The 26,412-nt window shown below is 43.1% G+C and overlaps 1 protein-coding gene across 1 annotated transcript in view; it reads right to left on the reverse strand.

Moving 5' to 3' along the window:
* LOC147615724 (SPX domain-containing membrane protein At1g63010-like) overlaps positions 1–24,355 on the reverse strand; it is an 89,520-nt gene extending 65,165 nt beyond the window's left edge. Inside the window, exons 1-3 of the mRNA XM_086778302.1 lie at positions 24,035–24,355; positions 23,312–23,451; positions 23,104–23,227 (exon numbers count right to left, since the gene is read on the reverse strand). Coding sequence (XP_086634428.1) covers positions 23,104–23,227; positions 23,312–23,364 — 177 coding nt within the window. The 5' untranslated portion in view covers positions 23,365–23,451; positions 24,035–24,355. The remainder of the gene's footprint in view (positions 1–23,103; positions 23,228–23,311; positions 23,452–24,034) is intronic.
* Positions 24,356–26,412: the final 2,057 nt, after the last annotated feature.

Below are 26,412 nucleotides of genomic sequence, written 5' to 3' on the forward strand. Positions count from 1 at the left end.
TGATCTATGTGAGAATATTTGCTATGGATTTTATCTTTGGATTGCCAAAGTCAAGGAACGATGTTATATGGCTCTTTCAAGATACCAAGAAGATAAACCATGTATGTCATCAGTTGGACCTTTTAGATCTTTGGAAGATATATAATGTTTTCCGTGCCAGTTTATTGAAACCATTTACAAGTTATCCCCAGAGAAACTTGTTTTGAAGAATCCACCAGGGGTGGAAGAGCCAAAACAGATTGTGTTTCATTATGTGAGAAAAGGAGGAAAGACAGCCGTCAAAAAGTTCCTCTTGCAATTCAAGAGTTATTCACTCTTGGACGTGAAATGGATGCCGTAACAGTTTATTGAAACCATGTACACGTTATCCCGAAAGGAACTTGTTTTGATGAATCCACCAAGGGTGGAAGAGCCAAAACAAATTGTGTTTCATTTTGTGAGAAAAGGAGGAAAGACAATGGTCAAAAAGTTTCTCTTGGAATTCAAGAGTTATTCACTGTTGGACGTGAAATGGATGCCAAAGGAGTACTTCTTGGACTATCCAGATATACTTCAAAGTTCAAGCTTATGAGAAAGTGGTTGGTCCAGATGTATTTGAAGTATAGATATGGACGTCTTGCGATCAAGACAGATTCAAGAGGGAGGGATTGTGCCTCTAGCCCTCTTCACTGTATATATATTGGACTAGAATTGATCATTATTTTGCTTATAATGGTTACTTGGACATGTTCTAGTGGGTGGCAACGATGCCAAAAAGCCCAAGGAGCAAGATTTGTATATGGACGGCAACGATGCCAGAACGAAATTTGTATATCGGAGGCAACGATGCCAGATGACCAGCAACAATGCCAGATATATTGGATTTCGCAGTCGGGCGGTCATTGCGACCAGATGGCCCAGATGACCGTATTGGATTTCACAGTCGAGCGGTCATTGCGACCAGATGGCCCAGTTGACTGTATTGGATTTCGCAGTCGAGCCGTCAATGTTACCAAATGGCCCATATGACTATTGATGAACTCTCGAGCGGTCCGAGTGACCAGATGACCTTGAGGAAAAGTCTGAGCGGTCCTAGTGACCAAATAGCTCAGCACGGTTCCGATGAAACCAAACAGGACAATCCATGAACAAGAGGATCGTTACTTGTGCATTGCAAACTGATGTATGTCTGAATTTCTTTGACTTTGTGTGCTGTTTTTGATGCGTGGACAATGCTTGGATTTATGGCATGTGATAGTCCTCTAGGCTCCAAACTACCTGGCCAGTACCTGGAATACCCGATAGACGCGAATGATGCATACTTGTTTGTTGATTAGCTTGTGTCTAGTTTTTGCAGGAGGTAAGTATGCAATTATTATATCTAACACATATGACAGGCCATGAAGATGTACCATCAAGAACAAGGACATCGGTCAAAGAAAAGACATTGAGATGTTGCCAAATGAGCAGATGACACCACGAATATGGGGAAAGACCAGATGCACAAGCTCACCAAATGGGGCTAGTACCTTGAAACATATGGATGTACCAAGGACATATGGATGTGCTTGGAGCACTTGTAGTCCGCAGTTGAGGACAACTGCGATGTAAGAGGGAGGGAATGTAACTATTTGGCCTCCTAGCTCTATTTCACATGATGAAACCCATGCCCGGACACCAAACAAGTGGAAGAAGACATGGGGACAAGGTCCATAAGGTTTGACTAAGAAAACGCACCATTCTTGGTCAAAAAGCAAGAAAAAGCAAAAAGTCAAACAGAGATGACCGTGAGCCAAGGGCCCCATTGGAAAGACGAGACTAAGCCGGACTAAAAAGCTAAAGGCTGCTTCCTCAAAAAAGCAGCTCTAGGGCCAAAAAGCAAGGCCCTAAAGTTGTAAAAGCACAAATCAAGAACTTTGGCTATTATTAATAATATTTAATAAAAAGACAAAAGCAAAGCAAAAGCATTACTTTTTGGAAAAAAGCAAGGCTTCCCCAAGTATAAAAGAAGCATGAGCCTCTCTTGAGCATCAAGTTGAAGAAGAACCTCTTCATCGCGTTGCCATCTTCGTTCAAGCGTGGAGATTATCTTCTTCATCATCATCTATGAACCAAATCATGGAGTTTTTCATCGCTACCCGTTGATTCCAGAGCGCCTCCAGAAACTGCAGTGTCTTTCCATGCGACTGTACAGATCCGTACAACTGTGTGGACTATACGGACATGAAATTTTAAAAGCCCTAAAAATTCCAGAAACCCTAAAATTGCTCAAAAAACCCTTAAAACTGCTTTTTGGAGGTTTTATCGCTCGAAAACCATTAAAATAGGTTTTATATCAGTTTTCTTGCCAGCAAGAACTTCTCTAGGGTTTTCATCTTCGACAAGGCTATAGGAATTGTAGAGATTATTCATGGGATGAGCGAGTGGATTTAGAACTTGGACATGGAACTTGGGCATAGAGCTTGGACATGGAACATGAAGCTTGGACATGGAAGCTTGAACTTGAGCATAGACATGAAGAACTTGGACATAGAGCTTGGACATGAGCATGGAACACAAAGCTTAGACATGGAGCTTGGATTTAGACTTGGACTTGGGTTCATTCGACTTGGGATCCATTGGATTTGGATATTGGATCTGGTACCAGCCCGGTGAGAGATACTTATGGGTCATCCCCATTGTGTACTCGGCATCAGAGATATTGTACGTCAACATCGACATCGACATCGACTTGGATATCCTACATTGGCATATCTGTTTGTTTTGTATTCATTGACTGTATTGATCCTGGCCAACGTACCTGCGGATTGTTCCTAAACAAATTCCTGAAAGGGGGCGGAGCATGTTCCCCGCTCAATGTGGTGTTCTGTGCAAGATCCCCATTTCCTTTTCTTTCTCCCCTCTCTCTCTTTATATTTTTATCTCTTGGACACGTGGTTGAGTTTGTCACTGCGCACCCTATGGGCTTACAGAAAATCCTCGTTTTGCCACTTCGTCCTTGGAATCATCCAACACTTGCTCCAAAGCACAACGTATATATATGCACCAATGCTCCTAGTCAACCAGAGTATTGATGTCCACGAGCTGTACCTGGGTACCATGTCATCAATGCCATGTCACCATCGCCACATCATCATTGCCATGTGTCACCTACGTTATCTGACTCTACCCATTGGCTACTATCCGATGTCTGGCTCTACACTACATACTCATAGGTGTATCACACTTGCGGTCCACATTGTGAAGACAAGGCGCTGTAATGGTTGATTGGCTTTAGTAGCAAGCAATTTCTTCCCTTGCCAAGTGGCTTGGATAGTGACTGCCTCTACTCCTATTGAGTAGCTTGAGTAGTAGGTAATTTCTTCCCTTGATGAATGGCTTGGACAGTGGCTACCTCTACTCCTGCAGAGTGACTTAAGTAGCATGCAATTTCTTCCCTTGTCGAGTGGCTTGGGCAGTGACTACCTCTACCCTTGCTGAGTTGTTTGAGTAGCAGGCAATTTCTTCCCTTGCTTAGTGGCTTGGGCAATGGACACGCCTCCCTTGCTTAGTGGCTTGGGCTGAGGTACTTATTTGTTTTGTTTTTGTTCATTTCATGCTTAGAAATCTAGTGCAAAGCACCATCAAGCTTGTTACTTCATTACTCTATAGGATAATACAAAATCCTTAGGGGAGTTTGTTATGTTCCGACCGTAGTATGTGTCCTTTTTATTTACATCATTTTGTTAGTTGAATGGTTAAGTCCACGTAATTCTCATTAATACTTGTTTCTTGAGCCCTAAAGCTTCCTTTCTGTTGGAACACGAGATGGAGGGGAGTAGTGCACAAAGAGGAGGATTAACTAGATTAACACAACATAATTAACAAGGTAAAGTAACCCTAATCTACTCAACATACAAGAGAGCTTTGAGGGCTACATCTTGGCTAAACTTGAATGATTTAATTAAAGTACAAGGCTGATTATATAGCCTTTTGCTAGTACAAGATATGCATGCATGGTGACAAGTGTCACCTACAAAGCTGCCCCTGTCTCTTAAGATGAGTGGCCTGTAAGTATCTGGATACTCGCTTCGCAGCCTACCAATGCTTACTTCCGGGACTGTGCATAAACCTACTCACCTGTGAGACCCCAAACTAAATGTCTGGCCTCATATTACATAGATAGATGAGGCACTTAACAACCTGCTGATAAAGTGATGCATCAAGTGGTTTACCTACATCCTGGAGACTACGCCTAGCACCTATCTCTACTGGTGTAGCAACAGCCTTTTAGTCTTCAAGACCAAACCGTGTAAGCAACCTCGAGATATACTTTGATTGCAACATTACAATACCATCATCACGCTGCATAAACTAAATGCCCAAATAATAATGCAACGAGCCCAAATCTATCATCTCAAATGACATGAACGGAATTTCCGTTTGGAATCGCCCAAAAATAGTAACATTTATGATTCACATGGGGGGTGCCCGGACAGTGTTTAAGATGTGTGGACAACCCTAGGTGTGAAGGGGGGAACTAGAAACATTAATTTTTAATGTTTATTGGAGTTTGCCCCTAGGCCTTAGTGGCCCTAGGAACTTATTAATGTTGGGGCCCTAGGGATTAAATTGGGGAGGAGTTTTCTCTCTCTTCTCTCTCTCTCTTCCCTTTTTGGGGAATCGTGTAGCAAAAGGAGAACTCCCCTCATGCGCTTGAGAACAATCGTGGAAAAGCAAGAGAAGGAGGCGGCTGCTGAAGATCAGTTGGGTTGCTGTTTTTCTGAGTGGAACCAGCCGTACAGCACTGTACGGCCAGAACTGGGCACTCTCTCTCTCTCTTTCTCCTCTGTTGCTGGCGGTGCTCAGGACTGCTGCTGGTTGGCTGCGCAGAAGCCCTGTACAGGCTGTGCAGTGTGTTTTTCAGCAGGTACACCTTGTACAGCTGCCGTACAGTGTACGGGCAGCAAGGTACAGAAGGTACAGTTGCTGCAGAAGTGTTAACAGGTGCTGGACAGGTGCTGGACAGGCCTGTTTTCTCAAATTCAGGCAGGTACAGAAGTGGACAGCAGGCTGTTTATGCAAGTACAACGCCTGGCACGTATCCCGAGGCGGTACAGACGGGTACAGTGCTGATTTTCAGATCTGTATTTTCAAGGACAGCATAGGAGTGAGCATCAGGAGGAGGATACAGGCAAGTGCAAGCACACGTGTGACGCAGGATTGTGGATTCAAGTGCCTGCAGGCACAGATTGGTGCTGTTGCTTCCTCCAGTGTTGTTTCACGAGCTGAACTTGGTAAGCCTTGACTCTGTTCATCTATCTCTCTTTCTATTGCTTGATGTCTGCTACAGGTATGTGTTATCTGGCTCCTTGTGAGAGGAGGAGTATGGCAGATTGACAAGGGATTAAGACAGGGATTGAACAGCATATGTATGTTGAGCTGAGAAGATGTATCATGCTCTTGAGTTATGCCAGATGTATGCCCATGGCTGGCCTGCTTTGTGAACTTGGCTGATCAGAGGGAGGCACAGTGTGTTGCTTGAGGACACAGATCTGTGTGCATAGATCCTCTGTGCTGAGAAGGATTTGTGGGCAGTCAGATTGGACTTACAGGTGTAAACTCTTGGCTGGTCTTTGTGTTGTACTCAGCCATACATATTATTTTAATTGAATAAAGAAATACCGCAAGGGGCGCCAAGCTTTGGGGCCAACAGGTGTCGTTGTGTTTTCAGATTTGGGCACTCTAGCTCCAATCTGTGTTTTGTTTCTCAACTAGACTACAAGTGGACGGGTGATTGCTCCTACCGCACTCTGATTTTCTATCAGAGGCCGGTTTCAAGGTTCCGTTGCCGGGACCAATCATCAACTTTCTGAAGGGGGTGAGCTCGTGGTTGTTTTGGAGAAAGCCATCGCTGAAAATTCAGCAATCATGTCTGATACAGAGGAAGAGTACTTCTATCAAGAAGAAGAAGAGCAAGAGTCTTCTCCTGAAAGAGATGTATCTGAGGATATTTTTGCAGGAGAACAGGCTGCAGATGTTGAGCCTTATGAGGATGTAACACAGCCAGAAGATGTGCATGGTAAAGAGGATGATGATGCTCGGTTCAAAGATCGCTTGGCTAGTGTTATGGATACTTTTATGCAGCTCACACAGAGTGAGAGATTTGCTGAATTTTTGAGATCTCGCTCAGAGCCCCGCACAGAGCCCCAGAAAAAGAAGAAGAAGGTTCGTTCAAAGAATCTTTCTCAAGGTCATAGTGGTACCACTCCACAGGATCCATCTCCTGCCCAGTTTCCGAACATGCAGCATGCTTTTGGTGCTAACCCACAGAGTTCCTTCTATGGACAGCCACCTATTCCTCAGCAGAATATGCATCCAGGGTACTTTGGTGGTGGCTCGGTGTTCCAATCCATGACTGGGGGTTATCCTCAGGGAGGCATGGGTATGTATGGGCCTTTTGGAGCCAATTTTCAGCCTGGCATGCAAGGGAATATGTATGGTGGTATGCAGTCCGGTATGCAAGGAAATGTGTTTGGAGGCATGCAACCTGGGATGCAAGGCAATATGTTTGGTGGCATGCAGCCAGGTATGCATAGTGGAATGTATGGAAACATGGCTGGGATGTATGGTATGCCTGGTGTTGGAATGGGAAATGTTGACCCAATGATGGGTATGAATGTTGGGGGCAGCAATCTCACGAAACCACTTCCATATGATAATCTAACGCCTATGGGAAAGGCGAAGGATTACAAGGAAGGGGGAGCTGCAGTGAAGTTTGACACTTTCAGTGGGGCCAAGGATAAATTGAAGGCACTGACCTTTTTACAGCAGTTTGATGCTGCTTTTTCTGGTGGGAATTACACAGAGTCCTCGAAGGTGAGGAAAGCTGCCACTTTTCTCAAGGGCAATGCTTTGCAGTGGTGGTCTACTCTTCTTTTGCAGGGCATAGCACCCACCACATGGGTCCAATTCAAACAGGTCTTCTCTTCTGTATGGCTCACATCTACATTTGAGGTGGATGTTATGACAGCATGGCACAAGCTGGATGCTTCAAAGTGTGATAGTTTGGAGGATTATAACAAGAAGTTTTGGGAAGCTCTACTCCCAGTGACTTCTTATCGTGCCGTGCCATTATCTGAGCAGGTTGAGAAGTATTGTTGTGGGCTGCCCAAGGAGGTACGAGATTACTGTATAAAGACAAGAGTAACGAACATGTCACAGATGATTGAAAATGCTATGACAGCTAATGCGTTACTCACAGGTGGTTCATCTGGATTTAAAGGCAGTAAGAAGTTGGGCAAGAAAGCTGAAAAATTTGGGCATGCTTCTCGTGATGCTAAAGGGTCTACAGAGACAAAGTATAAGAAGTTGCCAATGCCCAAGAGGACTTCTGAGGAAAGACAGGCTTTGAGAGATGCTCAAAAGTGTTTTTACTGTACTGAAGAGGGGCATATGTCATTCAATTGTCCCAAGAGAACGTCCAAGAAGGACCCTGACAATAAAGGAGAGCCCAAGCCAAAGAAACAAAAGCCTTCTGCAGGCTTAGTTCCTGATCTTGTGGGGGAGCAGCTAAGTAGTGAAGCTACAGAGTTGTGCAGGGCATGGGGCAAAGTGAGAGATCAGAATGCTTTGATCTTCTTTGACACAGGTGCTAGAGCCAACTTCATTTCACCAGATTTGGCTGGCCGATTGGGGATTCGCGCAGAGGACATGGGGCCGTTACATGAGGCAAATATGGCTTGTCCAGGGTATGCAGAACCCGTTACTCCTATTATTGGGAAGCTTCGGCTTCATTTGCAGGGTTATGTGGACAGCGAGGAGTTCTTCATCATGCCTTTGGATGGCTGTGATGTTTTGTTGGGGATGCCATGGTGCCACAGGGTACATGCGGTGGTGGATACTTACAATAGGAAAATTACTCTGACTCATAGAGGGAAAGAGCATGTATTGGATGTAAAACTCAAAGGGGAATCTGTTCCTATTGTATCCGCTTCGGCGATTTCATCAGTAATGAAAAAGCATCTTTCCGCGTACTTGATTTATGTAAAGGATGCACAGGATGATGAGTCTAAGTCTAATTTGTCAATGTTAGATAAGGACAGGGCTGATTTCTTAAGTGAGTTTCAAGACTGTTTTTCCGAGTCATTGCCAGGAGAATTACCTCCTGAGAGGCCAGAAGATCATGCCATAGATCTGATTCCTGGTAGTACTCCACCGAATAGACCGCCGTATCGTGTTAGTGCAGCCCAACAGGAAGAGATTATGAGTCAGGTGCAGGAGCTATTGAATAAGGGATTGATTCAGCCTAGCTCATCACCCTTTTGCTCACCTGTGCTCTTAGTGCAGAAGAAGGATGGTTCTTGGCGCATGTGTATTGATTACAGGGCGCTGAACAAGAATACCATCAAGAATCGATTCCCCATACCGAGGATCGATGACATCTTGGACCGCTTACAGGGCTCCACAGTTTTTAGTCGTATCGACTTGAAAAGCGGGTATCATCAGATACGCATTAGACCTGAGGATGTGCATAAGACAGCATTCCGAACCACGTTTGGGTTGTATGAGTTCTTGGTTATGCCCTTTGGTTTAACGAATGCGCCTGCCACATTTAACAGAATGATGGACACGATTTTCAGGCCTCATAGAGAGTTTGTGGGCACATTCTTTGATGATATGATTGTGCATTCACAAACTGAGGAAGAGCATAGAAGGCATTTGGCCATTGTGTTTCCAGAACTCAGAAACCATAGGTTGGTGGTTAATGGCAAGAAGAGTGAGTTCTTTTTGCAGGATATACATTTCTTGGGGCATATTGTGTCTGGTCATGGAGTCCGTATGGATCCAACAAAGGTAGAAGCAATACTTAATTGGCCAGCTTTGAGGACCGTGCATGATGTACGCACTTTTCTAGGATTGTGTTCCTATTACAGGCGTTACATACGGCACTTTGCTGAAATTGCTTCGCCTCTTCATGCTTTGACGAAGAAAGCAACTCCGTTTAGATGGGCTGATCGGGAAATTACAGCATTCAAAAAGTTCAAAGAAAAGCTTACTTCGGACCCAGTATTGGTGTTACCGGACCTCCGAAAAGCTTTTGTTGTCCAGTGTGATGCATGTGGAAGTAGCATTGGTGCAGTTCTCATGCAAGAGGGACATGTGATAGCCTATGAGAGTAGAATTTTGCAAGATGCCGAGAAGCATTTACAGGTGTATGAGAAAGAGATGTTGGCTGTAATTCACGCTCTTTCTACATGGAAACACTACTTGCTTGGGGCTGATTTCACTGTGCAGACAGATCATCAGACCTTGCGTTATTTCCTCACGCAGACTAAGCTTTCAGAGAAGCATATGCGTTGGGCAAACTTTTTGTCAATGTTTCACTTCCAGATTGTGCATGTGGAAGGCAAAAAGAATGTAGTGGCAGATGCTTTGTCACGCAAGCCACAGGTCTCTGCAGTTTCACTTGCTTATCATCATGAGCTTGATGAAATGAAAGAGCAGTATGCCCATGATGAGGATTTTGAAAGGTTGTATGATCAGATGTCTGAGGGTCAGCGGCATGAGCATTACACTCTCAGAGATGGGTTTTTATTGATGCATGGCAGACTGTGTGTTACCAGGCCATTGCGACTCAAGGTTATGATTGAAAGTCATGCTCCACCGTATGCAGGTCATAGAGGTATTGACGCCACGGTCAAAGCAGTGGAGACTTTCTTTTATTGGCCAACCTTGAGAAGAGATGTTGATGCCTTTGTGAGGCAATGCATTGTATGTCAGAAGGTAAAGTTTGACCGTCAGAAGACACCAGGGTTATTACAGCCTTTACCTATTCCGGATAGACCTTGGGAGAGCATTGCCATGGATTTTGTATTTGATCTTCCACGGACACAAACGGGAAATGATGGCATCTGGACTATCATATGCAGGTTCAGTAAGCAGGCTCATTTCATTCCCGTGAGGAAGACAATTAAAGTGGATCATATGGTGAAGTTGTTCATGGCGAACATCTTCAAGTATCATGGCTTGCCTACGTCTATCATTAGTGACCGTGATCCACGGATGACGAGTTTGTTTTGGAGAGGGTTGTTTGACAACATGGGTATAACTCTCAAGTTTTCATCGTCATTTCATCCACAGACAGATGGTCAGTCAGAAGAGGCTAACTCTACAGTGTTAGATCTTCTCAAGTGTTATGTGTCAGAGCACAAGCAACAATGGGAAAAGTATCTTCCTCTGGTGGAGTTTGCATATAACAACACTGTACATAGCTCGACAGGCAAGGCGCCTTTTGAGATTGTAGAAGGAGGGAAGAAGATACCACCCATTTTGCATACAAAGGATAAGATCTTTGAGGCTGATCAGTATGTGGAGAGCTTGGATGAAGCTTATCGGAGAGTTAAGTTGGCCCTCCAGAAAACTCAGCATAAGCAAAAGAAAGCCGCAGACCGTCACAGACGTGATTTACAGTTTGCATTGGGTGATTGGGTTCTTTTGCGTTTTGAAAAGGCTAGACTCAAGAAGATGAAGGGTAAAGAGCGCTTATTCCCTAAGTTGAGTATGCGATATTATGGGCCTTTTCAGGTTTTGGAAAAGATTGGTGAGGTAACCTATCGTTTGAAGTTACCAGATCACTGGAGGCTTCACAATGCTTTTCACGTGAGTCTTCTTAGACCTTTCCGTGGGGATGTGCCTGAGGATGTATCAGATAAGGCTCAGCCGGAAGTTGAGGAACTTGATGAGGTTCTGATTCCAGAGCAGATACTGGCACATAAAGAAAGGAAGGTACGAGGTAAAGTTTCCCGTCGCTATCTTGTGAAGTTCAAGAACTATTCACCGATGGATGCGAAGTGGATGGAGGAAGGTGACTTAACAGATTCACCTCAGGTTTTGCAGCTTTATCTCGATGCCTTTGAGTTAGAGCCGACTCTTATTGTGGCTCATTCAGGTTCAGCAGAGCAGGGGTCTGGAGCATTACCTGATGCTCAAGAGGGGGGTAGCACCTCCACTCCCTTGATACAGACAGGCTCAGATGACATCTAGAGGTCGCTTGGTGCAGACTTTATCTCATCCGAAGGTACTGAGGCTGACAGTACATCTGTTTATGGGACTTCTATGATATATGTGTACTAGTCACATGGAGATTTTTGTGGATATGTATGGTTCACAGTGGTATACAACTTGGACTATTACTATGCCATTGGTTTGCAGTGAATGTTGATACATGTGTATGGCTCAGAGAGATTGGGACGCTGATCTTGCCATATTGTATATTTCACTTTTGGATATTTTGATGCATCACCAGAATGCAATCGAGGACGCTTGCCATCTTTCAAGAGGGGGGTATGTCATGGCCCTGTGAAAATGGAGCAGGACAAGTGTGGGCATGGTGGTTGCAGAGTCAGAATATTTTATGATTCACATGGGGGGTGCCCGGACAGTGTTTAAGATGTGTGGACAACCCTAGGTGTGAAGGGGGGAACTAGAAACATTAATTTTTAATGTTTATTGGAGTTTGCCCCTAGGCCTTAGTGGCCCTAGGAACTTATTAATGTTGGGGCCCTAGGGATTAAATTGGGGAGGAGTTTTCTCTCTCTTCTCTCTCTCTCTTCCCTTTTTGGGGAATCGTGTAGCAAAAGGAGAACTCCCCTCATGCGCTTGAGAACAATCGTGGAAAAGCAAGAGAAGGAGGCGGCTGCTGAAGATCAGTTGGGTTGCTGTTTTTCTGAGTGGAACCAGCCGTACAGCACTGTACGGCCAGAACTGGGCACTCTCTCTCTCTCTTTCTCCTCTGTTGCTGGCGGCGCTCAGGACTGCTGCTGGTTGGCTGCGCAGAAGCCCTGTACAGGCTGTGCAGTGTGTTTTTCAGCAGGTACACCTTGTACAGCTGCCGTACAGTGTACGGGCAGCAAGGTACAGAAGGTACAGTTGCTGCAGAAGTGTTAACAGGTGCTGGACAGGTGCTGGACAGGCCTGTTTTCTCAAATTCAGGCAGGTACAGAAGTGGACAGCAGGCTGTTTATGCAAGTACAACGCCTGGCACGTATCCCGAGGCGGTACAAACGGGTACTGTGCTGATTTTCAGATCTGTATTTTCAAGGACAGCATAGGAGTGAGCATCAGGAGGAGGATACAGGCAAGTGCAAGCACACGTGTGAAGCAGGATTGTGGATTCAAGTGCCTGCAGGCACAGATTGGTGCTGTTGCTTCCTCCAGTGTTGTTTCACGAGCTGAACTTGGTAAGCCTTGACTCTGTTCATCTATCTCTCTTTCTATTGCTTGATGTCTGCTACAGGTATGTGTTATCTGGCTCCTTGTGAGAGGAGGAGTATGGCAGATTGACAAGGGATTAAGACAGGGATTGAACAGCATATGTATGTTGAGCTGAGAAGATGTATCATGCTCTTGAGTTATGCCAGATGTATGCCCATGGCTGGCCTGCTTTGTGAACTTGGCTGATCAGAGGGAGGCACAGTGTGTTGCTTGAGGACACAGATCTGTGTGCATAGATCCTCTGTGCTGAGAAGGATTTGTGGGCAGTCAGATTGGACTTACAGGTGTAAACTCTTGGCTGGTCTTTGTGTTGTACTCAGCCATACATATTATTTTAATTGAATAAAGAAATACCGCAAGGGGCGCCAAGCTTTGGGGCCAACAGGTGTCGTTGTGTTTTCAGATTTGGGCACTCTAGCTCCAATCTGTGTTTTGTTTCTCAACTAGACTACAAGTGGACGGGTGATTGCTCCTACCGCACTCTGATTTTCTATCAGAGGCCGGTTTCAGTGTTCCTTTGTATTCCTCCACCATCACACTACACAAACCGGATGCCCAAATAATAATGCAATGAGCCCAAATCTGCCATCTCAAATGACACATGTAATTCAACCTTGAAAATGACACATGTAATTCAACCTTGAAGGTTGAAATCTTCTCCTCGTTAGAGCATGTGAGCAACATGTCATCAACATATAAAACAATGCAATATTTACTCCTCTTTACATAGAGGGTATTCTCCATTGGCCTCTTGCAAAAACCATTTGCAACCAAGTATTGTCACATGCAAGTGTAGTGTGACACACTAGCTCATCATCAGTGCTATACTTTTACAGAAGTAGTATCTTTTTAGGAACATTTGTCGTACCCATTACCCCATTGTGAGCCCTAGTCCAGAGACATGTTAGGCACGAGCCACATAGGTCATTCCAAGCCGTAGATGTCAGAGTCTGTCACTTATAAGTCAGCTTAGCATAGCATGCATTTAACGGCACTTAGATTTAGCAGAGGGATTAAGCCTCTACGACAGCCCGTGGGGGCTAGCCTACGAACCTTTTGTCTTGTGGGCACCATAGGCCACACAAAGAAGGCATACAAAATCCTCAAGACCTAGTTGGTAGCCTTCTAGAGGCTTGGGCAGCTAGTCAGCAGGTTCCGCAGTAGTCGGCCAACAGAGTTGATCAAGCGCCTCACACGTGTAAACATGGGACAACCTCTTGGTATTGTTAGTGGACTCACATCAAAGTTCTTCCTTAGGATCCATCCACATACATGCAAAAGGCATGTGTCGTGCCATGATCACTGTGAGTCCTTCCCCAAAAAGCCACTAAGACAAGCACGGGTAACAAGCACGGGTTCACACAAGCCAAGGAAGCTCAACCGGCACACTGTAGTCCAAGACAACCCTGCATGTCTTTGACCAGCCATACAAGTGCAGAATACCTACCATGTTATGTGAGGACAAAAGCACGAAAGGACCAGATGTACAAGAGATCAAAGCAAAACAACACAGCATGAAATGGGTGGGTGAGTGTATATATGATGGTGAGTGAAAATATGTACAAGAGGCCCTCTAATGTGACGTGACTTTGTGAAGAAGACCAATGCAGAAGCAAAGACGATGTCGGAGCTAAAGCACGATCGATTGCTTGCATATCGATGTGAGGCAAAGGCGCTTCGAGAGGTGGTCGATGTTGAAGGCTCCCGTCGCTGGATGCAAAGGCACTACAAGGTGGTAGTGTGCAACGGAAGGTGAAGTGATGCAAACTCTGGTGACAAGGGTGTTGCAGTACCTGAGGAGTGATGAAGAGCAGAGACGGCTATCGTCCCGAGTGGTGCAGGCTATGGTGACGAGGGTGCTGCAATACCTGAGTGGTGGTGAGGAGCAGAGAGGGCTGCCGTCCTGAGTGGTGGAAGGGGTGCAAGCTCTGGTGACAAGGGTGTTGCAATACCTCAGTGTGAGAAAGGAGCAGAGAGGGCTGCTGTCCCGAGTGGTGTCGATGGTGAAGATAAGCACAGAGGGTTGTCGTCCTGATGATGTGAGATGGTGAGCTGAGATAAAACGCTGCTGAGCTCTATATAGCAAAGAGGGCTCTTGTCCCATGAGCTGAGATAAAACGTTGGTGTGCTCTGTGTAGAAGAGAGGACTATTGTCCCATTAACTGATGTAAAACGCTGATGTGCTGGAGCAGACAGGCGATAATGATGCAGCAGATGTAGTGCAGGCCCCGACAACAACAACAACCAGCAAGTGTGGTACCAGATATGGTCTATGAAGTGGTCCAGAATGTGGAATGATGAGGCGAATGCTATATATAGGGGAGGACTCCTAGTCGGCCCAGAAAAGGTGTTGTCGACCACAAATAAGACCCAAATAATACCAAAAAACAAATAAAACCTAGAAAAAAAACCCCTTTTTAGGGTTGGGAAAAATGTCATTTTCACACACCCCCTCTCATTCCAAAAAGGGGACCATGAGAGAAGATGACAGAAGATGGGTGCAAGGGTCCCACACTGACACCAGGCAAAAGGAATGTATCCCCCTCTGGAAACAAAGTCTCATAAAGTCAGAGAGGGTGAAGGCAGAGGTGGTGAAGGTGAGTTGATGTAGATGGGTTCAAAGTAAGATCTTGAATGGGGCTCTCCTCTCAGTAAGAAGTCCCATTCCCTGTGGGGTCCAAATCAGAGTTTGGAGAATCAGCTTCTGGTGAGAAAAATTGGTCCTCCGAGAGTTCGGGTAAACGATCCATAATGTGTGCTCTCGAGGTCTTCAATCCCTTTGCTCACGATAGCTCTAATACCATGTAAGGGAAAAAGAACGAAAGGACCATATGTACGAGAGATCAGAGCAAAACAACATACCATGAAATGGATGAGTGAGTGTATATATGATGGTGAGTGAAAATGTGTACAAGAGGCCCTCTGATGTGAGGTGACACTGTGAAGAAGACCAGTGCAAAAGCAAAAGACGATGTTGAAGCTGAAGCACGGTCGATGACGAAGGCTCATGTCAATGTGAGGCAAAAGCACTCCGAGAGGCGGTCAATGTCGAAGGCTCACGCCAGTGGATGCAAAGACACTCTCAGGTGGTAGCGTGCAGCAAAAGATGAAGTGATGCAAACTCTGGTAACAAGGGTGCTGCGGTACCTGAGGAGTGATGAAGAGCAGAGAGGGCTGCCGTCCCGAGTGGTGCAAGCTCTGGTGACGAGGGTGCTGCAATACTTGAGTGGTGGTGAGGAGCAGAGAGGGCTACCATCCCGAGTGGTGGAAGTGGTGCAAGCTCTGGTAACAAGGGTGGTGCAATACCTGAGTGAGAGAGGAGCAAAGAGGGCTGCCGTCCCAAGTGGTGTCGATGGTGAAGATAAGTAGAGAGGGCTGCCAACCCGATGATGTGAGATGGTGAGCTAAGATAAAATGCTAGTGAGCTCTATGTAGCAGAGAGGGTGGTTGTCCCATAAGCTAAGATAAAACGTTGGTGTGCTCTGTGTAGGCGAGAGGGTTGCTGCCCCATGAACTTATGTGTAAAATGCTGATGTGCTAGAGCAGACAAGCGTAGTGCAGGCCCCAACAGCAGCAACAACCAGCAGGTGTGGTACCAGATATGGTCTATGAAGTGGTACATAATGTGGAATGACGAGGCGAATGCTATATATAGGGGAGGACTGCTGGTCGGACCAAAAAAGGTGATGTCGGCCAGTAGCAAGACCAAAATAAAACCAAAAAATAAATAAAACCTAGAAAAAACCTCCTTTTTAGGGCTAGGAAAAATGTCATTTTCACACATGTTAGGCTTCAAAACAACTCATAGTCTAGAATCAACCAATCCATGTTATTGATAAATACTTCATAGTTTCGTAACCGCATGTGCGACATATTCTAGCATCCCATACCATTAGAATACTCTCCACAAGTGATCCTTGTATAGGCGACAATTAAGTGTCCCATACTACTAGGAGCCTCCAATATACAAGACCAAAACCATAAACTATTCATCAAAACCATAGAAAAGCCTTTTCCATAACTATGGTCATTATGTAGCTTACCACATATAACCATGCTTAGTTTTCCACCAATAAATAGATATTGAACATCTCGTCCACAGAAATAGAAAAGCCAAGTTGTGACTCGTTCTAAGAAGATTGTAAAGAAAGTCCCTTGCAGAAAAATAACTTTTTTGAAACACATCTCAACAAAAACATGAGAAACACTATCCACTTGCATCAGCAAGGGAGTTCAACATGTACAAAATTCCAAATATTGGCGAAAGAAAAGCATTAAAACATAAATACTTATCTTGATTATGTATATACCTAGATAAATCCAGGAACATGCCCAAATTCACCTTTTAGGAACGTGCATGTTATATACTCATGGTAGTCAACCCACAAGACTATATAACTATAAACTCCATTATGCATAGTATGGACTAGATACTACAACATCCCCACTAACGTCATCAATGCCCAATAGTGGGTGTAGAACTCTATATCAAGATATGCTCACACGCACTCCACACACACACATAAAGCATTATATTCACACAGAGCCCTTCGTACTAAGTTTCTGTCAAACCTCCGGAGATGCACGGCAGACTCAACCATAATGAAGCCTAGCACTAAGGAAAGTAGCAAATAGAAAGAATTAGTACAGCAAATAAGTAGTTGATAGGGCAAATGCACCGCTAAAGATAGAAAGAATTAGCACAATATCAACTGGCCACAACTCGGATGAAATCAAAATATGGAAAGAAATCCCATAAATATCGCAGCAGATATCAAAATTCGCAACACCCAAAATAGTGTCTCTATATGTATAATCAAAATTTCTGGGAAGAAACCCCATAAATATCACAGCAAATATCAAAATTCGCAACACCCAAAATAGTGTCTCTATATAGACACCAAAAAAAAAAAATTTGAAGTAGAACTAAACCTCCTCCGAAGCTTCGTTCTTTTTGTGGCAAGAATACTAGCACCAATAACAATCCATTGGCCCATCTACAATCCGTTGTCCTCCTACACTAGGATTCATTTCTAGCATTGAAGCCAAATCTAGGAAGACATTTATAGCGCTAGACTCCATGATTCTTTTGCCTTCCATAACCGTCCTCACATGAGAGTCTTCGCAGTACATCCTCAAATATGTATCCTTGTCTTGAAGTTCTTGTCGAAGCTGCCTCGTCAAAAAGTTATGATGCTCAAAATGTCTATCAATGATCTTGATGTGCTGCTCCACCATGTGTTCAAGAGTTTTAATCCTCTCCTCATGTTCCCTACAACCTGGGACCTTATCCATAATTGTAGGACCATCTACCTAGATAGAATAGGCAAGAAGCTGTGCTCTGATACCAATGAAACCAATCCAAGAAACTCGGGCAATAGACATTTAGTACAAGACACAAACTTTGAGACACAGAGGAAAAACCATAAACAATATCAAAACAACATGGCACTGAGCCGGAACGGCCAGGCCCCGTAGGAATTTCTTTGTTCATATAGAAGCTTTACAACAAACAAGGTGCGGGTGCAAACTTGCACCGGATTTTTCACAACACTTCAACAAACCCTCTTGCTCAGGACCAAGATACCAACAGCACTAAGAACCTGTCCAAAACAGTCTTGAAACAGCCCCAAAATCAGCGGCCATCTCTGGAAGAAGAGAGAGAAAGTACAGCCAAGACTGTACAACCAGCAGACGACTGCTATACGGCCATCATTGTAGGAGAGAAAGGAGACCAGTCGGTTGCTGCCTTGCTATACGGCCAACACTGTAGGAGAGAAAGGAGACCAATTGGTTGCTGCCTTGCTATACAGTCAGCGCTAAGGAGAAAGAGCAAGTTGCTGCCCTGTTGTATGGCTAGCACTCAAGGGGGAGAGAGCAAGCTGCGGCCAACCAGAGGATGAGTAGGCGCCCTAAAGATCATGCAAAAGTGAAGTCCATCCCCGCTTTTACAAAGTCTACCAACCCCTATATTTGTTGTGCTTTTCCCTTTTTGGCTAAAGTAGCCGAGTATACCCAAAATATCAACCTTTGTGCTTTTCCAGCTTGTTGGCCAAGTTTCCTCTAGGCGCCTCCTCCTGTCCACATATGCATGCCCAGAAAGTAATAAATCCGGCCAATCTTTAATGATGTGTGAACCTACTGACTTATAAACCTTTTAAGTCACACCAACAAATAAAATCCCATGTAGGTCCATGCTATGTTGCCATCTTTCAAGCCAAAATGTGCCAGTGAATGCTTCAGATTTCTTAAGTGGAAAATCCCCGTTCACACCTTGGCTCTGTTCATGGCTCTGTTCAGTGTGAAACACTGATCACGACTAGTGAAGGGACCAAATGGTGACATTACCATCCTGCCACAAAAAGGATTTTGGAGTAAAGATGTTGTCTTTGTTGAGAACTCAATTCAGCCCATGCTTTTCTGTAAAAAAGAGCAAAACATATGCTCACAAGACATCTTTGATACACTCCTACCTTTGTATAGTACCGACGAGCAGCTATATATGTCAAGTAAATAAATGCTCCAAAAGGTGTTGTAAATCAGCCCATCCTGGACGAAAATCAGCTCGAATTTCAACCCACAGATCAACCTCTTGATGGGGCAATTGTGGATGATGCAATGGATGAGAAAAGGAAGCCATATATATATATATATATATATATATATATATATATATATATATATATATATATATATATATATATATATATACCGTCGTAAGGCCAAATGAATCTGAAGTTATGAATAATTTTAAAAGAAAGAAGAGAATCACCAAAAACAAACAAAATTTTTATTAAAAAAAATTTACCCAAAAAAAGCTTAATAGAGACACCCGAGAAATAATAATAATAATAATAATAATAATAATAATAATAGTAATAATAACTTGCAAAAATAGACAAATACATAACTAAATCACACACGTTCACATACACACAAACAAATTCTTTATTGAACCACAATAAAAGAATTTCTAACGAACAAGCTAAATAAATTTTTAATAATGAATTAGCAAAAGCAGACTTTAAATGACTAATTCACTAAAACAATACAAGTAAAGACAAGAATACAAAAAGTGCGAACTTTACCTCAAAGATTGTCCAATTATGAAGTATAAGATCATGAACTTCATCATGCATAGCATGGACTCCAAGAGTATGCCAAAATGGTTAGTGAAAACATTTCGGTGTAACAAATTAGCTTACTCCTTTGACACGTGCAAGTTCTCATCAAGCATCTTATTCTTTTGTGAATCATGCTCTCATCGCTAGTATATGCAATGAAGAGGAACATGTTTCCTTTGAGGAAGCACAAGAAAATGATCATTGGATGCACGCCATGCAGGATAAGTACAACTCAATCCTCAAAAATGACACTTAGAATTTAGCACATTGCCTTATGGTAAAAAGGCCATTGGTACAAAATTACAAATTGAGTTTATGCGCTTAAGCATAAAGCTAATGGTAGTGTTGACCGCTACAAGGCAAGACTTATTGCAAAGGATTATGCTCAAGAGAAGGACATATATTATGATGAGACCTTTGCACCCACATCTCGTATGACTACAATCAGGTGTATTTTTGCATTGATAGCTCATCATAGTTGAAATGTACATCGGTTGCCCTGCCTTCTTAAATGGTGACTTGCATGAGGAGGTTCATGTATCTAAGCCTCGTGGTTTTGTTGAGAGAAGGGGCAGGAATCTAAAGTATGCAGGTTAAGAAAAGCTTTATATGGCCTTTAGCAAGCTTCCACAACATGGTATGAGAAGATAAATGCATACTTGGTTGCAAATGGTTTTTGCAATGGTGTGACATGTGGAAGCTCTGGATAGTCTTCTTTTAGCCCTAAGCATTCCATAGGAACACCTGATGCAAGAACAATCAGCATAGATAGAGAATAGAGAGAGAGAGAGAGAGAGAGAGAGAGAGAGAGATTGCTGTGTATTCAATATATTCATATGGTACAAAAAAGTACATCACCTATAGCCTTTGGCCTTCCCAAAAGGATAACAAATGCCTAAATCTAGACCTAGCCCACCTTGGAGGAGAGAACTAACAATATGCAATGGTATTGCCTTTTACAGACTTTAGGAGGAACAACCAACTGGCCAACTTGCTGTCGGCCAGTGCCATGGACCTATATCCTACCGACTTTATTAGAACAATGTTGTGCAGGGTTGGTTAACTCTTCTATCTACAAGCTCAGTTAGTTTTCCATTGCCTTCCATTGGGTATTGTCAAACAAATGGGTCAACTTTGTTTGTCTCTAGCTTTGATAGCCCTTGATTGTCACCACCTTTTGGAAATATTGTAGCACTTTGCCTAAAAATAATATCTACAAAAAAGTTTCTTTACAACCAATCTTGAGACCTACCATTTAGAAAGTTATAAGTGCTTCTTGAAAATTTGAGAGAAAATATTTTCTTTACATAATAAACCTTGCTTTAGAATGGTCAACACACTTCCATTGATACTATGGTGTAAATAGTAACATTTCATAATTTTAACGTGTCACATAGCCCTCCTCATGCCTATGGCAATTGCTACTGTAGCTAATCTTGATGTTTTATCAGTTGCAAATCATGGATTAGCTTGGGATTAAGCATGTCCATGTGCATGCACATGACAAACAATTCAACTGAGAGTACTCTCTATGTCAAGAGAAGATAGTTTTTTTGTCATCGTTTTATACGTTGATGACATGCTACTTACAAGCCCTAATTAGGAGAAGATTTTAGTCTTCAAGGCTGAATTACATGTCATTATGTACGTAAGCTAAGCAAATGAAGGAACTTACTTAATCACCTTTGACAGAATGTCTCCAAGTTGAGATATTTTTAGGGATGAAGTTTATGGGAGACACCATCTCTTAAATTGGGACAAGTGGGAGGATTGTGGATCAAAGTCATAGAGAGAAAAATGGCCTCACACTTGTCACCTCAGCTCTATACTTGCCATTATAGCTTTTACTTGCCATTCTAGCTCATGACAGCCCCAAATCTATAAATTGTAGCCCTCTTTCTTCATTTGAGCAGGCAAACCGCCTCTACCATGTTGGTGGTTGCTTGCTTTCTTGTCTACAACACTCTATGGAGAGTCTCTACACTACTTCACTTTCTTCTACAAGAGGATACTCTACCTCTAGCTTTTCTATGGTGGTATTTCTCCTATTTTAGGTGTACTAGCCACTGTACTTGCTGTACCAACCATTGTACTTGATGTACCAACCTCTGCACAATACTTGCTGTACCAACCATTGTACTTCATGTACTACCAGCTGTACTGGATGCCCTAAATGCTGTCCCAGCTGATATCTTGACAAACCAGTTGTACATGTTGTACCAACCTGCTGCACTTGATATACCGGTTGTAACACATGTCCTAAGTGCTGTACCAGCTCGTTGTACTTGTCCGAAGTGCTGTACCAGCCTGATGTACTTGATGTACCAGTTGTACCAAATGCGCTAGGTGTTGTACCAGCTCTACTGGAAACCCTAAGCACTGTACCAGCCTGTTGTACGTCTTGTGCAAGCCTCATAAGATTATTGGCAAATATTGGCCTATGTGCGTTGAGGAGAGGAATCATAGAATATTGGGCAGGTTTTATGAGACTAGGATTTATGGATTCATTGTATTTGATTATGATGATATGGTATTCTATGTGGATAATCCGGTTTTGCCCAAATCTGGGAAACCCCCCAAAGCTTGTACTTGGAATAAAAATACCTTTTGAGGGAGAGTCGGCCCATTCTGTCCCTAGTGTCGTGTCCATTGTGTAAGTTCTTTATGGATTGTGGTTAAGTGGTTGTGGCCATGTTTAATGTTTAGTACGCGATGATGGTATATGAAAGTGTGTCAAAGGCCCTAGTCCCCCACTCTTCGGTTTCAATCTCTATACATGTTCATCATCACTACAAGGGGGGATTTGTGGCCATTTATATGGTAGTAATGTGAGGACGTAGGCTAATAATGGGCTGGGGCACTTTTTCCCTCCTCAGAAGGTTTTTTCCCCGCACATGTGTACACACTCTTATGAGTGAGTGTGTAAGCGACGTTATCATGTCGCTTCACTTGTACATCACTCATTCTCATCAATGTATTGTGCTTCTCTCTATCTCTCCTTGTTTGCTACATGTGTGTGTGTGTGTGTTGCTACCTTTGTCTCCACTCCAACAATGGCGTGCTATCTAGGTGATCACAAAAGCTATGGCTGGGAGGTTAGTTGCAAGCCAAATTCCTTCACAGCCATTGATCTTGAGTTCAATGCAGGTAATCCTTACGTTTTCGGGCATGTGATCCTTACAGTGTTGATGCCACGGCAAGCTGTCTAGATGAAGCTAACTCATGGCAATCTACAATCTAGATCTGAGACTCGAAAGTGGATCCAAACAAGAGTGTATGGCTAGGAGGTGAGTCACTAGCCATATTCTATAGTGGTTATCACTCTCGGGTTCAATGCAAGTTTTAATAACATAGTAGCAATAAGTATTCCATAACTGAATTAGCATTAGTCTAACCTCATCAGAATTGTTATACTAATTATGTGTTTTGAGGACATGACACCTTGGAAAAAAAACTAGTTCTTCCTCGATGGACTCCATGCTTCTTTAGGATGAGTCTATATAACTACCAAATGTTGTATTAAGCCAATTTAACATTTGATTCATGTCTCTCAAGAGCATATTTAGTATAACTACTAATTTGTAACTGATCAGAAAACCAGATGTTTTCATTCTAATTGTATATGGCAAATCAAGAAAACAAAATCCATTCCATTCTACAGAAGTATGGCTCTACCTATGAGAAGAAAAGTTTCACAATCAATCATGACCAATTCAATAATTCTTTGGAAGAGAAAGAGTAAAACCTGTGAATCCAACAACTTTGAGAACTTCTTCACAATGTCTTGCCGCTCGTCTTCAGAGCCTTCTGCTGCATGGACAGCAGATTCATTTATTCTCTTCTTCAACTCCTTGTAGCCAATATAATACCTACACATAGAAAGCACAACCATGAGCTTTGCAGCCGATTCCATTAAAAAACATATCAAAAGCATGAATGGCAGCAGCACTTACGTCTCCCAACCAGGTATTTGGTGCATCTGTATATAACGCCCGAAATGCACCATTTTGCTGGAGTTGGGCACTAATAACTCTCCAGCTACTTATGACAAGTTTACATGTCTCTAACCTTCACAACTTCATATGTCTCTAACCTTCACATAGAAAAAAATGTTAGAAATTGTCATTTACACAAGTCCAGACAGATGGGCGAATCCATTTATAACAAAGGTTTATAAAGAAACCATAATGTAGTCAGGTCTTGCACCACACAGACGACCTCTAGAAGACCAACATGAAATTCTGTCCCTGATGACTTAGGCTAAGACTGGATACGCAGATGGGACCATGGGACGCAGATGACAGGAGGCCATCCAACTGACACCTCTGTGATGGGCATCTAATCAGCTTGCGGTGAGGACTGGTGTAGTGCCCCATTGATGCACATGGGACAGGCAGGGTCAAACACCCAGCCGTTGAGGGCTTCAAAGGTCTTCATGCTCGCAGCTTTTCTTAAAGCCACCGCAGGCCCAGCCGAAGGGCGCTCTCGTCATGCATGCATGCAGCCTAAGGAAGGGCACCGGACGTGCGGGCTCAATCACTGAGCCATTGGGGGGGTAGCTGCGAAGTTAGAAGACAAAGCACAGATCTATCACTTGGCTAAGAATCAACTGAACTGAGTACATTTCAAGCAGAAATTGCACACAAAAAGCTCAACACATTAAACATTAATAATACCTTAAACAAACGCATCGTATGTTCAGCTAGCTGAGGATCTGGATAAAGGTTAGGGTTAGGGTTAGAGGTAGGTTTAAGAACAGCGTTAGGATTGGAGCCACCTGTTGAAATACAGTGGAATGCGGGCTTCGATTAAGTGCGAGCTCAAACATGCAGGAAAGCTATGGTTTGGGGTACTTGAATGAGACGGGATGAGCTTAAGCTCCTCCCACTGCCGTGAGTTTCGACGGAACCCTAATATCGTCTGTTGCCCCTGCGGACATGTGAGCGTGGCTTTTCTTTGTTCTGGCAATTTGCCTGCTTTTTTTTCACTGCTTTTCCATCAAAGGAGAACATGCTCTTCCCCCTTGCATTTTCTGCTGTCCGAGGTGAGACGTTTCATTTGCCCTGTGCTTTTTGAGTCACACGTGTCAGCATATTACGTGTCAGCATCTTAGGCGATAGCCTTTGGTGCCCTTGAGGAGATAATGCATCCACAAACTTAGTATATACCTCAGTTTGACTCACCTCAAGAAAGAAAGCTCCATGTTCCATGAACATACCCTTTCAGACTCTTTTTCGCAACACTTTCTTGAACACTTGCGAGGCTCTACGATTCTCCCAAAATTTCTCTGGAAGTGCCTTGGTGCTATCGTTAAAATCGATCAATTACACTTGGGAGCACGACCACTAGAAGTCCACAATACCCCAACATCATCCGCATCTAAACTTTGCCTCACTACAATTGTTGTAAAAGAGCATGTCCACTCTCAGCACTTGCCGCCGGTGTCAAGCCCGCCTAAGTGTTTGTATTGTTTTCTCTTTGTCAAGGGAGAATTTGTAATTGAATTGATGCATGTGTGAACCTTCCCAAAATAGTTTTTAAATTTTGACATGAGCCCCTCCTCCTCCAATGCTCTAGCCTCTATCCATGCCTTTCGTGTGGGCTTGTGGGGGTGATAAGGTGTGTAGTCAGAAAATAGAAAAGAGAGGACTAAGGGCCTTTACACACATCACCCATACCTTTCACTTTCTTGAAGATCGTGTCTTCTATGAAAGAGCTCTCTAGGGTAATTTTTGCCACCCATGTGCGCCAATGTGTATTGTCTTTCTTAGTTAAGCTAGACTTTTGTATCAATGCATGTGACACTCTTTTTTAAATACTTTTGAATTACGTACCAATCCCCCCTCCTCCAATGCTCTAACCTAATGCCCACACCTTCAACTTGGGCTCATGAAGGTAATAATTTATGAAAATAGAAAAGAAAGCCCAATTAGAATATAGAAAAGATAGTATGGGAACATGGGAATCACTTAAGCACATTTCATTTTTCTTTTTTTAGATGGATTTGTTTTTTAGAGAACCATTAAGTCAAGGATCTTCATAATGAAAAAGTAAGAAAAGAAATCCCAATTAGAATATAGAAAAGATTGTATGGAAACAAGGGAATATGTGAAAGCACAAATCATTTTTCTTTTTTTAAATAGGGTTCTTTTTAAGAGAAACAACAAGCCAATTCATTTTAAAAAGCCAAGGGATCATGATCTCCATAATCAAAATTTCCAAAAACTTTATGTGCAATTTGGTAATTACAACTAAGTATTTGTTAGAGTAGATCAACATCATCTATCGACCTACCCGTAGGTAAAAAGGAGCATGAAAGTATGCCATTCTTAGAACCAAGTTAACAAGACCCAAGGGTAGAGCATCGTGTTCTCGACATTGTTGCTTTTCCACTCATGATGGAAAGACATATCTCAACTCTATGAGTTTGAAAAATGACCAAACTTGGCTACCCCAATGATGAATAGTTGTATAGCAATAATGGAACAAGATGAAGCCATTTTTATCATTTTCAACAACAAAAAAGGAGCACGTGTAGAATTTGCTCATAAATTGAGTTGGTGCATTTTAAAAAAGGAACCTTCCTACTCATGAGAGGGGTAATGGTACATAAACCCCTCTACCCTAGGCTATGCACTCTTTTAAATTTCGAGTTTCATGTCACATACAATGTATAAGAATAATTTTGTAAAGATTATCCTAAAAGAGATATAGTTACAATTTGCAAGGCTTAATTAACTCATCGCTACTTGCATCAGTATCTTAGCTTGGATAACTAAGCCATGTGAATATCACCTTAGCCAACTTATTGTATGTTTAAGAAGTAAGAGCTAATATAAGTCCCACTGCATTCATTAGTGATATTGTGTGTTTTTCGTCTTATTTGATGATTGCCCACAATTAACATATCCTTCCCATGACCCTAGGGTTGTTCATTTGAGGAGAATTAATGGGCATGCACTTGCATTGAGTCAATGGGTGTGAGGATGGGCAGCATGTTAGTGTATAAAAGTTCAAATGGCCACGTTCATGTGCATTGAAGGCTCTAGATCTC

Source organism: Cibotium barometz, chromosome 39 (genome assembly GCF_041138505.1).
Source record: "Cibotium barometz isolate CiBa-2024 chromosome 39, ASM4113850v1, whole genome shotgun sequence".
Classification (NCBI taxonomy): Eukaryota; Viridiplantae; Streptophyta; class Polypodiopsida; order Cyatheales; family Cibotiaceae; genus Cibotium; species Cibotium barometz.